This window comes from Bison bison, unplaced genomic scaffold (genome assembly GCF_000754665.1).
Source record: "Bison bison bison isolate TAMUID 2011002044 unplaced genomic scaffold, Bison_UMD1.0 scf7180017864181, whole genome shotgun sequence".
Lineage (NCBI taxonomy): Eukaryota > Metazoa > Chordata > Mammalia > Artiodactyla > Bovidae > Bison > Bison bison.
The window spans coordinates 7,122,258-7,138,335 of NW_011494753.1; the positions used below are offsets into that span (position 1 = coordinate 7,122,258).

The following is a 16,078-nucleotide window of genomic DNA, read 5'->3' on the forward strand; positions in this document are numbered from 1 at the left end:
GCTCTATGCTGCTGCTGCTGCTGCTGCTAAGTCACTTCAGTCGTGTCCGACTCTGTGTGATCCCATAGACGGCAGCCCACCAGGCTCCCCCATCCCTGGGATTCTCCAGGCAAGAACACTGGAGTGGGTTGCCATTTTCTTCTCCAATGCATGAGAGTGAAAAGTGACAGTGAAGTTGCTCAGTCCTGTCCGACTCCTAGCGACCCCATGGACTGCAGCCCACCAGGCTCCTCCGTCCATGGGATTTTCAGTTATACCCAAATTAATTAATTTAAAGCAGCCTATTTAGCCTTAAATGCTGCTGTAGGTGGAAGGCAAAAGTGGGTAAAATAGAAAGGAAGGGGCAAGAAAAGAAGAAATGACCAGAAAAGTGGAAAGAAGGGAGTGGCTATAGTTGTCTTGGCATTTGGTAGAGCCCCTGTTCCTCAGGAACAAGTTGTAGGATTGCAAACCCCAGTATGATGCATTTGAACTGTGGTGTTGGGAGAAGACTCTTGAGAGTCCCTTGGACAGCAAGGAGATCAAACCAGTCAATCATAAAGGCAATCAACCTTGAATATTCATTGGAAGGACTGATGCTGAAGCTGAAGCTCCAATACATTGGCCACCTGATGCGAAGAGCTGACTCATCGGAAAAGACCCTGATGCTGGGAAACACTGAAGGCAAGAGGAGAAGGGGACGACAGAGGATGAGACGGTTAGATGGCATCACCAATTCAATGGACATGAGTTTGAGCAAGCTGGGAGATAATGAAGGACAGGAACCTGGCATGCTGCAGTCCACGGGCTCCAAAAGAGTTGAATACAACTGAGCAACTGAAAACCAACTCCCTTTTTCTATGTCTAGGACCAAGGCATTTTTTCCTGAAGAGGCAATGGAAAATGAAATCCTTAATTTAATTCTTCTAAAATAGAAATCTGGGAATCTATGGACTAAGGAAATTTGAACAAATTTCTCAGCTGACCTATTATTCATTTGTAGATAATTCTACAGTCAAGGAGATGCTCGTTCCTTGGAAGGAAAGCTATGACAAACCTATGACAAAGACTGAGATGCCACTAGTGATAAAGAACCCACCTGCCAATGCAGGAGACATAAGAGATGTAGGCTTGATCCCTGGGTCGGGAAGATCCCTTGGAGGAGGGCACACTCTTGCCTGGAGAATCCCATGGATAGAGGAGCCTGGTGGGCTACAGTCCATGGGGTCACAAAGAGACAGACCTGACGGAGTGACTACCACTTTCACTTTCACATGACAAACCTAGACAGTATACTAAAAAGCATCACTCTGCTAACAAAGGTCTGTATAGTCAAAAGCTATGGTTTTTTCAGTAGTCATGTATGGATGTGAAAGTTGGACCATAAGGAAGGTTGAGTGCCAAAGAATTGATGCTTTCGACCTGTGGTGCTGGAGAAGACTCTTCAAAGTCCCTTGAATTCCAAGGAGATCAACCCATTCAATCTTAAAGAAAATCAACCCTGAATATTAGTTGGAAGGACTGATGCTGAAGATCTAATACTTTGGCCACCTGATATGAAGAGTCAACTCAATGGAAAAGAGCCTGATACTGGCAAAGACTGAAGTTAAAAGGAGAAGGGGGCATCAGAGGAGGAGATCATTAGATAGCACCACTGACTCAACAGACATGAATATGAGCAAACTCTGGGAGATAGTGAAGGATGGGGGAGCTGGGCATGCTGCAATCCATGGTTGCAAACACCTGGAACGACTAGCAACTGAACAACAACTACAGTCATTTAAAGAAAACTGTCTACAAACTAGGGGTTTCCCTCGTAGCTCAGTCGGAAAGAATCTGCCTGCAATGCAGGAGACCGGGTTTCAATTCCTGGGTCGGGAAGATCCCTTGGAGAAGGAAATGGGAACCCACTCCAGTATTCTTGCCTGGAGAATACCATGGGCAGAGGAGCCTGGAGGGCTACAGTCCATGGGGTCGCAAGCTGGACACAACTTAGCAACTAAACCAGCACCACCTAAAACTAGGCCAGCAGCAGAGTAAAACTTTGTTATATTAAATGAGACAAGAAATCCTGACACATAATTTCTAATTACCTTTATATTTTTCAAGTGGTGGCTAAACTGAAAGCAAAAGAAAATGTTTACTCTGAAAATGAGTTTGTTCTGTTTCACTCAAAACACTTAAACCACCTTTTAAAACATAAATTACAGTAGACAACATACCTTTGCTCTGTAAACATATCCCAAAACCACAACAACAACTTCTGTGACAAAAACCAAGAGTAGGATGATGACAAACTGTAAGAAAATGTAAGGAAACATTGTCAAAAGTTAAATACAAATGAAAAAATAGCTCTAAATACTCTCTTGATAAAAAGCAATTATCTGAGATAACTGCTACAAGTTTAAGACAAGTGCTAATTCTACTCCAATTATAAAGAGAGCCAAAGAGAATACGGAGTTTCATGCTCAAGTCAAGCAAGTAACACAAATTAATATTCCCACATATTATGACAACACATATGGTCAGGGAAGAACTAACTTACCGTGGCAAGTCCACAGCGGCTTTCCCGGATTGTGGCACAGCAACCAATTAGCCCAATAATGAAGAGCAGGGCCCCGACAGCTATGATCACCACAGCAGGGATGAGAGTGTACACATCTTCAAAGAAGTGGTCATAGTCGTCGTAAGTGATGAAGACATAGGCTCCAACATAGCATAAAATGCCAGCGGCTCCCTATAGAAAACAAGGTCAGAGCACTGGTAAAATTCTCCAACCCCTGCTGCTAAACATTCCCACTATTTCTTGGCACGTTAGAACTCAATGAGATTTTCCACCACTTTTAAATCTATTTGTAGACTTTTTTCATTGAAGCTGAAAATTATTCATTAGTAAGAACATTTCTTTACTAAAGTTGAAAAGTCTTCCAAATTCCATGCTGGCTCATCTAGGACTGAGAAACCATTAATCCCACACATAATATCGATGACAAGAATGAAAACACACACACCCCAAAGGCCTTCTGTAGTCAATTACAGATCAGCGCAGAGGGGAGGGCTGCCCCCCTCAAATGGGGAAATCAGGACAAGTGGCAGAGTCAGGACCTGAACCCAGGTAATCTGACTCCAGAATCTGCATTTATACTCTCATCTCTTGCCTTGGGGAAAGAAAATACAATAGTAACTAATAACCATGATACATGATACCCACTTCTAAAAAATTTGCTGTCCTGGTTGAGACTGTGAAATGGTAAAGCTAGAGGGCTGAATGACTAAAGAACTTTGCAAATCCTTTGTGTGTGTGTCAGTCACTCAGTGATCCCTGACTCTGCAGCCCCGTGGACTGTAGCCCACCAGGCTCCTCTGTCCCTGGGATTCTCCAGGCAAGAATATTGGAGGGGGTTGCCATTCCCTTCTCCAGGGGATCTTCCTGACCCAGAGACTGAACCCGGGGTCTCCCGCATTGCAGGCAGATTCTTCACTATCTGAGCCACCAGGGAAGCCCCTTGCAAGCCCTTTAAGTCTATTTATGCTTTAGAATTGTGTTTCTCGAACTACGTGAATAGGAATCACCTGAAGATCTTATTAAACTGCAGACTGATCAGTAGGTCTGGGGGTGGAACCTGAGATTCTGCATTTCCAACAAGCTCCCAGCTAACGCTGCTGATTTTTGGGCTACACTTTGAGGTACAAAGTTTTAGAGCACCTACAGGGAAAGTGAATGCAGAAAGTCATAAAACAGCTGCCGCTGCAGACACTGTGCTCCACCTACAGAGTTTTATTAATACATACGTTCTCCTCTCATCATTGTCAATTTTGCTATTGTGTCAATTTTGCCATCACAATGCTGACAGCCCAGTGTTGCCTGCTTTTATGTGAATGAGCAAATACAGTGTGAGGCTAAGTGTTAAAACATCGGTTTAATGAATTATCATTTATAGAGCATTTTGAGGCTTTCATATAAAAAGAGTTATTTCACCATTCTTTAAAATTTAACACATACAGCATTAATTTTCAAACTACAAAAGAGCCTCCACAATGATATCATTAATTCTTCTCAACCTGAAAGCAGTTTAAGTCTGTGGGACTCTAAGCTTGGGCATCATCAGTATATTTTCATACACTAGGCCGGAAGAATCACCCAGATCTGGAAGGAAAAGACTCACTCCATTTATAGAAAGTTGAGAAAGTAACTTGACTTCAGAAATAAATAAATAACATGGACTTTTTAATAGACGTCAACTAGAATAATGGAGCCAATTTAAAAAACCATATTCTTTTCAAACTCTCCTGTGGCTTTCAGGAGGCCCCACTGCTGGCTTTCTTCCTATTTCTTGCACTGCTTGCTCTCTCATTCTCTTTAGGGACTCTCCTTTACCACACAAATGTCAGTGATCTCCAGGGTTCTACCTTCGGCCCTATTTAGTTCTCATTTTGTAGGCTCTTCTTGGGTTAGCCTAGCTACGGCTTCACCAGTCACTGTAGCTCTCCACCTAAGCCATCAACTCAGAACTACACATCACCATCTGGAAATCCCACAGTCAGCCTGACCTCAACCTACCTCAAACCCTCGCTGCCTTCCTGCTCACTCCATTAAATCTGCCCTCATATTTCATATTTCAGAGCAAACGGCACCAGTTACTTTTCCTAGTCAAATGCCTGAGAGTTACTCTATACTCTTTCTGTGACCTACCTCTATATCCCATCAATCTCCAAACTCCTTCAGGTTTCTTTATTTTTTAAAAATTTTATTTATGGCTGTGCTGGGTCTTCATTGCTGTACAGGTTTTCCTCTAGCTGTCGCGAGTGGAGGCTGGTCTGTTGTGGAGCACGGGCTCCCAGGCTCAGCAGTCGTGGTACATGGGGTAAGTTACTCTGCAGCATGTGGGATTGTCCCGTGTCAGGGATTGAATGTGTATCTCCCACGTTGGCAGGCTGACTCTATCACTGAGCCACCAGGGAAGCCCCAGATTTACTTTCAAAACATCACCTGAATACTGTTAACTTCTCTTCAACCCTCTGCAGTGCTTGTCTTAATTCAGGCCTTACCACTGGTCACCCTAAACCTTACTTGCTGACCCTCCCTCTGTCCCTTAATAATATGTTCTTTATATGATCAGTTATTTCTGTTAAAAATATAAACCAGAACAAGGCATTAGCATGTTTAAAATCAGGATGAAGCAAGTAACGCCTCTGATAAACTAAGCTGTCCTTCCCGCTTTTCAGGCTCGAACTCCACGACCTCTCACGCACCCTGAGCAACTGAAAGCCGTTATTCCAAATGTACTACACATTCTCACTTCTTTACCTCTGCTGCCCTCTTTGGAATGCTCTCTTCATCTGCTCAGGAACTCCTTGTCACCCATTAAGATGCAGTTTAAACATCACCTCTGCTTTAGGAAGCCATTCTTGACCATTTCAGACCAGATTAGGTGCCCTTGGTCATAGAGCATCCCCTACATAGCTCTAACAGCATTTATCCCAAGGGTTGAAATTATAACTATATAAATCTCTGCATGCCTTTAGGGCACAAACTTTTCCCGTCAGTCTTTCAGCCCTGAACCACCATCCAGCACCCAGAACAGCTCTTGGCACATGGTAGATATTTGTCAAAATTCATTGAGAACACCTCATCTCATCCCTTCCCTTGAAACTGCCCTTCAAGCTCAATCATAAATCTTTGGTTTGAATTTGCTTTGTTTCCTCTTCAGTTCAATCTTACAGATTTTAGTTCACTATTCGAAGAAGATTAGCAACTTAATCCAGCTTACCTAATTATTAATGGCCATCACATCTGGAATACATTAGTTTATAAATGCTTTACTTACAGCAACTGAACCTGTTCAAAGACCCTCAGTTCACTGACATACTTACTTTGGGGTCATATTATTACGGGATGATGGAAGACAAAAGAGAGAGAAAAGAGGAGACACAGTTTAATAATTTGGGTGCATTAACCACAGAAGTATATGGAATACTTAGCACTCATACCAAAAACTAGTTTTTCTTGACTACATATGTGTGGTATGCAAACATACACATATGTACACACATTTTGTTACAGTAAATACTTTTAGTCCCCAAACTGAATTAGAAGAAATCCTATATATGAAGTAATCAAATTTTATCCAGTTTGTCTTTACCAGTCATCTCTCTATTCTTTGGATTCTTAGCTTTTCTTACTCTAATAGGCAACCTTCATTTCTTACAAGGCTTGAATTAAAATAAATTCCTTCTTTTAGGTGCTAGTAAACGTAATTAAAGGCTACATAAATTTGATTGAAAATAAAACTGGAAGATATAGGTACGCAACAATTTGAAATACAGGACATTGAAGAACTATTTCCATTTTAGATATGAAATGAGTTTGAGATCCCTACAAGGCTCACCCTTGGTGCTGCCTGGGCGTGGGCCAAGCGAAACACTTTCAGTACGGCCAGCCTCCACCTAGTCCACCCAGACAGATAATGAATGCAATGCAAGGAGGAGATGCCATTTGTAAAGTTGCCTGTTTCTTTTCTAATAGATCTGAGAGAAGTCTAGGCTGCAAACTAGTCAACATCTAAATCACACAGTGCAGTTGAGAACATAATGCTTCTATTTTGACAACATACAGGGGGAAGCAGCATAGTCGCTGCACATACTAAGAAAAACTGCAGTGACTGCTGATATGAAACTATATAAATCAAATAACTCATAGAGGGTGTCCTCTAAATTTTCTTCTCTTAATGACATGTATGTGTGTATGTGTGTATGTGTGTGTAGTTGCTTCAGTCATGTCTGACTCTTTGCAAACCTGTGGACCGTAGCCCGCCAGGCTCCTCTGTCCGTGGGATTCTCCAGGCAAGAATACTGGAGTGGGTTGCCATGCCCTCCTCTAGGGGATCTTCCCAACCCAGGGATCGAACCTGTATCTCTTATGTCTCCTGCATTGGTAGGCAGGTTTGAAGCCCAATGACATGTATAGAAGTTGTATAATAAACAACTTATGAAGTGACATCAGTTACTCTGAAAATACAGAGAAGGTGTCCTAACAAGAGCTGAAGACCTAAAAACAGCAATAAACAACTGCTTTAATGACATCCAACCATCCAAATGACAAACACAGGTGGGACATATATGGTAAATGTAAGGAAAGTTGTAAGTAATTCCTAACTAGGGACTTGCAGTCATGAAGATTTTTAACATAGGAGCTGCAGCTATTAGAAAGGCTAAAAGGTGGACGTGTGTCCCTCTGAGGTGGTCCGTCACTGTTTCTCCCTGAGGAGTCGGAGGAACCCGTGGATACGAGAGAGCCCAGTTAGGGCCTGGGGCAGTTGCAAGGGACAGGCTGGAGCCTCAGGGCCACAGGACCTGGCTCTGGCCCTGCCTCTACTTCAGGGCCCCGGCCCGCGCTGTGGCTGCTAATAAAAAAAAAAAAAAAAGAAAGGCTAAAAGGTGAACAGGGTTAAATCCTTCTTCTGAAGGGTCATGCTGGGATTGATATCTATCAAAGGCTCTGGGCTTTGCCAACAAAGCAGCTGCAGAGGGGATGAAATGTAGAACTTGGAAGCAGCTGAACTGCTTTAGTCACCACTGAGAAAATCTGAGCCTATAAGGAGGATTTGTGGAGGACAGTATACTAAAAATATTCATCTTTTTTACAAAGAAGTGAAGGGAAATTTAAGGGAAAGGTTGAAAGCTGAAACAATAGGAAAAAAAAAAAGAATTTTCTGAAAACTGTTCTTCCTTACCCTTTTTAAAATTGGCACCAGGTCTTTAGCTGTGGCATGTAAACTCTTTAGTTGTGTCATGTGGGATCTAGTTCCCTGAGCAGGCTCGAACCTGGTTCCCCCGGTTGCACTGGGAGCGTGGAGTCTTAGCCACTGGACCACCAGGGAAGTCCCTCTTCTTTACCCTTTAATAAACTCATGGTTCTAAACTGTCACAAAATTTTAAAACCTTAGGAAATTCAGTGCTTTTGCACAACACCAAGCTATTCCTCCAAAAATAAAGCTACCTGTTAGAAAATTTTAGAAGTATGAGTTCCAGAAGTATGACACTTCACTTTATCCTTTCACCTTTCACTCCCTACAACAAAAGTAAAGCCCTTTTAAAGTAAGAAATTTCATTGTTATGTAAGATTGATTTTTCTGTAGTTTAGAAACCAGTGTTTTGGTTTTAGAAACTAGTTGCTTTGTTTCTGTACTTTTCAAATCTTCTGAGAGAGATGATCAAATACTAAAATCCACAGAACTCCTAAATTCTTTACTTGTCTAAGAAAGAAGAAATAGGAAATGAAAGGGAGCACATCAAGCACAGTGAGCTTGCCACCAGAATGTGGCAACATTACAATTAAACAGACTATTCCACAATAGGAGATGAAACAGCTCTGCTGTGAAAGTGTATCTATATGGAAATTTAGAAATGTGAAGGTAGAAGCATCCCACGGAGCATTTGGGTGAAGATAAAGCAAAGAAGAACAGAAGTGACTTTCCTGCAGGACAGGGTAAAAATGAGGGGGCCATGTGAAGTCATTCAGCTAAAAGCAGAGTCTGACAAATTCTTCTCACCTGCGAGAACTACTACTTCTGTGTGATTTTTGCCTCCAACAATCAATTGGTAAAGCAGAAGCGATTGGAATGTTGGGAGAAAAAATAGAAAGACTTGGCAAAAACCACTGTGTACTCCAGACTTTGTAAGAACGCAGATTTCAAAAATCAGAGAGGGAAAAAACAGCAGCAGAAATTCATCTTACGTATCTATTTTTAAACTTTTAACTCAGAGCTTTCTGTATGGTCACAATAGTCTCTCATGTACCTATCTTCCTTCTCTCCTATAAGGAATCCACTGGTAATTCTATACAGCGCATTTAACGCATATATATGGAATACAGAAAAAATGGTACTGATGAACCTATTTGCAGGTCAGGAATAGACACACAGACGTAGAGATCAGACTTGTGGACACATCAGGGGAAGAGGGCGGGGTGACTGAGAGGAGCACTGACATACACACTATTATGTGTAAAACAGATCACAGGTGGGAAGTTGCTGTGTAACACAGGGAGCTCAGCCCAGTGCTCCAGGACAACCTAGGGGGTGGGATCGGGGGTCGGGAGCGAGGCTTCAGAGGGAGGGGATATACCTATACTTAGACTTGAATCACGCTGCTGTACAGCAGAAACCTACACAATATTGTAAAGCAATTATCTTCCAAGTTAAAAAAGTTATGTTTGGCTGTGCCGAGTCTTAGTTGCAGCACGTGGAATCTTTGATCTTCATTTCAGCATGCTGGATCTTTAGTGGCGGCATAAGAAATCTTTAGCTGTGGCATGTGGCATCTAGTTCCCTGACCAGGGACTGAACAGGGCCCCCAGCATTGGGAGTGCAGAGTCTTAACCACTGGACCACCAGGTAGGTCCTATACAGTGGATTTCTGAAAGCTTCCCCAAACTTCACCCTCAAGCCCTAAGTTTCTTAAAATCACTTGAAATCTTTCAGCATTCTTCTACTTATATAACATTCTCTAGTCAAACATATTTGTTTCGGTTTTGACTTACTCTGATAAAATACTTCATATCATTAAATAGAATTACTCTTCTACCAAGTCCAATGCTGCACATTTCTCTTATCACTCAAGGGGAAAAAAAAAAAAGACTATACCAAAGATTTCAAATCCTCTTAACAGAAAGTAAAGCTATTTTAACCAAGAATTTAGGAAGCTATTAAATATATCATTTTCTCCATAACAAACTGGTCAATAATAAAGACAAGCAGTATTCAAAGATACGTAAGGATACAGACAGAAGAGCCCTCAGGAGTATAAGAAGACTCTTTCTGGAACGCAATCTGGCAACACATCATTAGCCTCAGCATTTATGCTTTGCACCTATTAACTGTACTTCTAGAAGTCTATTCTTAAGAAAGGAGGTCAGATGGAAACAAAAGATTTGTACAAGGTGCATTCGTCCAAATGTTAATAACAAAATTATAATAGCAAAAACAAAAGATCATGTTGAAGTTTGACAGAAAACAGCAAAAGTCTGTAAAGCAAAATAAATAAAAATTAAAACGAATACTACACACACACACACACACAAAGAAAAAACCCAACCATCTAGAGATATATTTGCATTATAGCCCTTAAATTTGTTGAAGCATAATTTAGTAACACACTTGTGGTATGTTAGGGGAAAAACACACTTATGCATGGATATTTATAAACACCAAAATGTTAATACTGGTTGTCTCCTGGTGGTGAAATTATGGTAATATTAAAATATTTTTTAGTGTCTTCTTTAAAAAGGAAATATATATTTGCAGAATCATGAAAGTCAATATTTAAAATTGTATCTGAAATTGAGACTTTGTTGTTCTTTAACAAATGAATTCTTAAATCTGTCCTTAACCAAAACATAAAACAGGAATCTCTTCAATCCCAAATATTTTAGGCACCTCTGCCAATCTTCTTTGTTTATGACTTTTTTGGGTCTGCCTGGCTTTGACTCATCTTTACATGTTTTCTGACTACTTAACACAATTCTGATCACTTCAGTACACATCTTTTTTCCCCCATAAATATCACCTATCAAGGAGACAAGCAAAACAAAACCCTACTTCGAGGTGTATAATTTTGACAATAAGCCACTTCTTCCTTCATTATCAATATCACTATCATTATTGCCATTGTTCTTAAAGAAAGAATATTTTAATCCTTTAAACCAATATTGCTCTGGAGATATATTCCAAAGGTCACGTTCCTCAATTCTGTCCTATTTAACGTTTTCTGTATTTGACTTTTTATAATCATTGTTTATCTAGCTTAACAAAATTTTTCTATTTAATCCAATTTATATCTCCCAGTTGAAAAATCCAAAAGATTCAGGCTGCAGTGAAACTGGAGATCTGCAACTGCCACAGTCAAACTATTGTAACAGCATGGAAATTAGATATTTTCAGATTGCTAGGCTCCAGGGGGTCATCTGAAAGAGTATTTTCAGAGTATTTAAATATGCATTTTTCTTTGAGACTCTCTATCCCCACACCCTACTCTAACTGTAAAGAGTCAGTTATTACTACTGGAACCTGAGGTGTTTCAGCTTCATAACAGGTTTGCCTTTGCTTGGGTTATGTATTTAATCAATAGCAACAACAATGTAAAATTCAGTATGTCAGCATTTACTATAGATTTCCTTTTAGTAAGTCAAAAACAAATACATCAATGCAAATACTTTTTCTCAGCTACTGGCTCTACCAAACTATTAAAGAGGGGGAGGGAGGAAGGAGATGACATTTTTAAGGAAGACTTGAGACTGTCCATGTGGAAGGGGGAGGGAGAGGAGCAGCTAGAAATTAAATTCAATAGAACATTAAATGATTTTGCTTGTCTGTCTGACCCCTCTTCCTATAAGCTATTAGAACGCGGGAACTATACCTTTTGCATTTCTCAAACAGGTAAAGCACAGATATTCAGCAAGTATTTACTGAGTAATGAGTCTTAGGGTATACTTGTTTGATGCAAGTATAAATTTTATGGAATAAATTTTTTGCAAAATTCCTAATGTTGGATCTTATGGAATAAAATTCATTAAAATATTTCAAAGCATGATAAATACCCTAAAAAGGTAATAAACAACCTATTTCTTAAATTGCCAATTAAAGAGTCCTCCTACATTCCCTTTGCTTTGAGTTCTTTCAGTTAATAACTCCCAGCCACAAGGTACTTGGTCCAGTGGACAGATGACTGTGAATGCAGTAAGACTGGAAGTAATTCATTTTCTTAACTGTCAAAGACAAGAAATAGGTCTCCTGTCATATACCATAACTTGCTTTTCTTCTAGTAAACTGAGAAACAACTATGAAAAAAGAAATCTGTTAGCTGAAGGTGTGCTCCAATGACATATTCTTTGTCGGAGCAGTCACTCATGAAGATGGGAATACAAGAGGTAGAGAAACAAATTCCACGATGTGAGATGAAGGATCCAGTTTAAAGTATCATATTCTCAACTCAAATGTGCAAGATGTGCTAGAAAACACAAAACATGTATATGGAGATGTGTGACAAGCAGTTTTTCTTCATTTATAATGAAATATTTCATATAAATTTTTATCTTTTAAACAAAAGCATGAAGGTATAGCTAAAACCTCTTTTGGTAATTTGAACACATCAAATTTGCCTTAGGGCCTGTAGGCTGTTCCTTGTCTTAAATGTCCCCCATTTCTTCCAAATCACCCCAACATCTGTTCCTTCACATATTCCAGATTAAATTTCACCTCCTCGGAGAAGACTTCTTTGCCAACCTAAAGCAGCCACCTAATCACTCTATCACATCATTCTGTCTTAATTCTCTGCGTAACATATCACTATCTGTTATTTTTCTTGCTTATTTTTAACTGTCTGTCCTGTAAAGCTCTGTAAGAACAGAGATCTTCACTTTTCCACCACTTTATCGGTAATATAAGCAAAAAGTGGGTGCTTAAACATTTGTGTAGTATCTGCTTAACAGAGCACATTTCCTTAATTTTATGTATTCACAGAGAGAAATGAAAGTTGAAACTTTTTTAAGACAAGACAAATTTTAAAGCTTAAATAAGGCTTTTAAATAGGATTTGTATTTCATATGAATGAATGATTAGTGAAGCTGCCACATTCTAAAGTTGTTTCCAAAAGCCTTTAAAAGGTGTTTACCTTGTGGTATTTCCTACTCCACAGCCCTTGTAGCGTTACTATGGCTTTTCATACTGATGAAAAACAACACCCTAAGCAGATGTGCCAGACTAGAAATTCTGCAAGCATGGACAAAGCTTTCCCTTACAGTCTCTATAATGCCTAAGATATGTGTGAGCAAAATAAACACTAGCCAATTGGCTCTTCTTCTAGGGTAGAAAAAGTAAAGGTAATTTGTATAACATGGGACTTAATTAAGTACTCAATTAACTGAACAGAAAAAAACCTGAAATTATCAAGTACTGATTTAAACTTGTTTTAGATGAGGCCTCCCAGGTCAGATCAAATGACCCACTGAATTAAGGCTCTTGTCTGACCTTGGAGCAAAAGTGCAGTTTAGAGAAGAGGTTAATGACTGTTTATTCTAAAAGCCTTCAAAACTTAGTAACAAAACACTTTTATCTTCCAAAAATCATCATGGGTCTAGCACTAATACACTAACATTTAAAGCTATGCCACTCTGTAAAAAACAAAGAGATCCGAGTTGCACATCCCTTCACTTGTCCAAAATTAACCTTTCACGCTACAAGCCCTAATATTTTGGAATTTGGTGATGAGCTCTCAATTTCCATTAAGACAAGCTTAAAGACTTTAGAAACCACTGCTTCCCCTTTGTGCCTTTCCACAGTAATTTTCTTAGACTGTACTGTCCACAATAATCTACACCAAGTCAACATTAACAACTTTGGCTGTTATATCATTTAATGCCGATTTTAAGCATTTCAAGTACATATCTATTTCCATATCACAGCTCACTGAACAAACTGCCAACTGAACCAGGATATCAAGATATTAAGAGACAGAGTTTAAATATGTTGCCAAACGAATTAAACTTCAACACTTACCAACAATCAGTTGATAGTAAAGAGCCAATGCAACAGTTAAAAAAAATCTTTGCTAACGTTGACCAGTGGTGGTGGTAGTGGTGTCGCTAAGTTGTGTCCACTCTTGCAACCCCATGGATTGTAGTCCACCAGGCTTCTCTGACCATGGGATTCTTCAGGCAAGAACACTGGAGTGGGTTGCCATTTCATTTCCTTCTCCAGGGGATCTTCCCAACCCAGGAATTGAACCTGGGTCACCTGCATTGCAGGCAGATTCTTTACCAACTGAGCTATGAGGGAAACGTTGCAGAGGGGAACCCAGATAAATGTTAGAGATGCTCTATGTAGGGAATGCTTATTCTTACACTTATACATTAAGGTATTAAAAGGTGGAACGGACGACTTATAAAAGAATACACTTATTAGAACTGAAGAATGCAATAAAAAAAACCAGGAAGAACAGATTAACATGTTTTATGTACTTCCTCATGACGACCTAATTTTTTAAACTGACAAGTTAAACAGTCTAGTTTAAATGCTGGTGGAAGTTCTAAACAAGGTTAAAATCATGTTTTAGAGCAAGTGAGTCTAACTCTGCCTAAAGAGCTCCTTCCCCTTTGCAAGTCTTTTGAAATCACACTTTGCTCTAACATCACAGGCTCTAGAGTATAGGACACCCTGGGTTTGAAGGCTGGCTCTGCCCCACCTTGGGTGTGCCACTTTAAGTTAAACTTTAATGTCCTCATCTGTAAGAGAAGCATAATATTCCCTGCCAAATGAGGCTGTTATGAGGCTTTATTCCATTAAAGTGCTTAGCAGAGTGCCTGGGTATAAAAAGCACTCAAATTTAGTTATGATTACCAACATCATCAGATTCCAACAGTTGGTCCCTAACTACTAATTCTGTGGGAGACACAGCTAATATTGCTTCCTTCTTAGTTGTGTTACATGAATCCTGCTCTGTGTCACATTTTTTTCCCCTACGTGTCTGCTTAACTTCCTCATCACAGCTCACCTCACAAACATTTTACTATTCTACTAACCTAGATAAAGGGTGTTTAACCTCAGCCTTGGCAAGAACCCACCATGAAAAGCACAACCGAAGTTCAACATAACCTTCTTCACTAAGTGCCAATAATAGTACATATACTTATATAATTTCTAAAGATGAATGAATCTTTGAATAAACTGCAATTTTAAATGAAAATTTAATTATTTAAAGAAAATGGTTCCTGTATTTCCAGTATTTTGTTTAACAATTCCAGTCCCTGAGCTTGAAAGGCCTAGAAGTCACCTGATAGTACACAGATTCTTCTTCAAAATCAAACTGTACGCCCGTAAAAAAATAAGGGCCTGTAAAGGATACAAAGCTAAGTCTACACTTAAGAATCTTCTTATCTGATAGTGTTTCTCATCTGGAGATACTAGGAGATTCTTTTACCTTTTAAAAAGGCTTCGAAGTCAAACTAAAGTATTAGAAACACTGCTCTAAACGGAAAAGAAGAAATCATGGAATCCTGATGTCACGTGGGTGATCCTGAACAGTACTCTCAGTCAGGATTCTTTTCATCACACCATACCCTGAAAGACTCTCTTATGGCAAAAGATGTGTGTGGTTAAGTGCCCTGTGATGTGTAGTTATTCTTTTATGCAACAGCAGTCAGGATATGAAAAGTTTCATTCTTTGCAGGGGGAGGAGGGAACCGGGTTGTAAGAAGGAAAGGATTCCTTCCAATTTAGGTATGTTTGTGGCAAAGAGGTGAATGGAGACATACAAAAGGATGGAAAGTGGAAATGTTCAAGAAGTGTCCTGAAGACTGGGGACAGAGAAGTGTGTCCAGGTGTTTAAGAACATGGTCAATCGCGAGGAAGGAAAAGATGATTTGAGGATTTTGGTTGCAATACCAGGAGGGCATTGAATTTTTATTCTACTGCTGAAGCTTTGGGGGAGGGGTGTGTATTTATTTTTGAAATGAAGTAAAGTGATGTGAAGGAAGAAAAGCTTAATAAGACTTATCCGGGTGCAAGGTCCAGATGAACTAGAGGGTGGAGAGGCTGATAGGAATAACACAGGTTATTACAAAAGTCCCTGACGAGATAAGGACCTGAAGTAAGATGAAGTGCTTTATAAAGGGCCCTTTCTTTGGGGGCGTGTCCAAAAAAATTCATAAGCCACCTTTTATTGAAAGTGAACTCATCCCTTTCTAGATCTTGTGACACTCGAGTCATATTTAACCAAGGTTTATAATCTCAGGCTACCCACCCCCATGACCAAACAAATATGATTGATTTTCCTGGTCACAGGATTATTTAGCTTCTCAAGTTGAAACCTTTCCGTTTTCTGGGCTGGTAACCAGTCGACCCGTTCTCCACACACAAAGAGCTCTAAGGCAAAATTCCTCCTGCCTGAGTCGGAAGCGTCCCCGCACTTCACCGTTTGCTCGCTCGCCTCGGGGCTGCCAGTGGAGCCGCGGGGGCTCCGGGCCCTGACAAAGAAAGAGGAGCCCGACCCTTTGGGGAATATCCTATTTCGAGCCTGATGTCCTGAAAGAATCTGCAACGTGAGC

General features: G+C 40.1%; 1 protein-coding gene and 1 long non-coding RNA gene across 2 annotated transcripts in view; one reads left to right on the forward strand and one right to left on the reverse strand.

Annotated features, from left to right (window-relative positions):
- TSPAN3 (tetraspanin 3) overlaps positions 1-6,608 on the reverse strand; it is a 16,988-nt gene extending 10,380 nt beyond the window's left edge. Inside the window, exons 1-3 of the mRNA XM_010843408.1 lie at positions 6,594-6,608; positions 2,525-2,716; positions 2,202-2,276 (exon numbers count right to left, since the gene is read on the reverse strand). Coding sequence (XP_010841710.1) covers positions 2,202-2,276; positions 2,525-2,716; positions 6,594-6,608 — 282 coding nt within the window. The remainder of the gene's footprint in view (positions 1-2,201; positions 2,277-2,524; positions 2,717-6,593) is intronic.
- Positions 6,609-13,758: 7,150 nt separating this feature from the next.
- Positions 13,759-16,078, forward strand: part of LOC104990961 — an 18,541-nt gene continuing 16,221 nt past the window's right edge. The window contains exon 1 of the long non-coding RNA XR_825557.1: positions 13,759-16,072. This is a non-coding gene — a long non-coding RNA (uncharacterized LOC104990961). The remainder of the gene's footprint in view (positions 16,073-16,078) is intronic.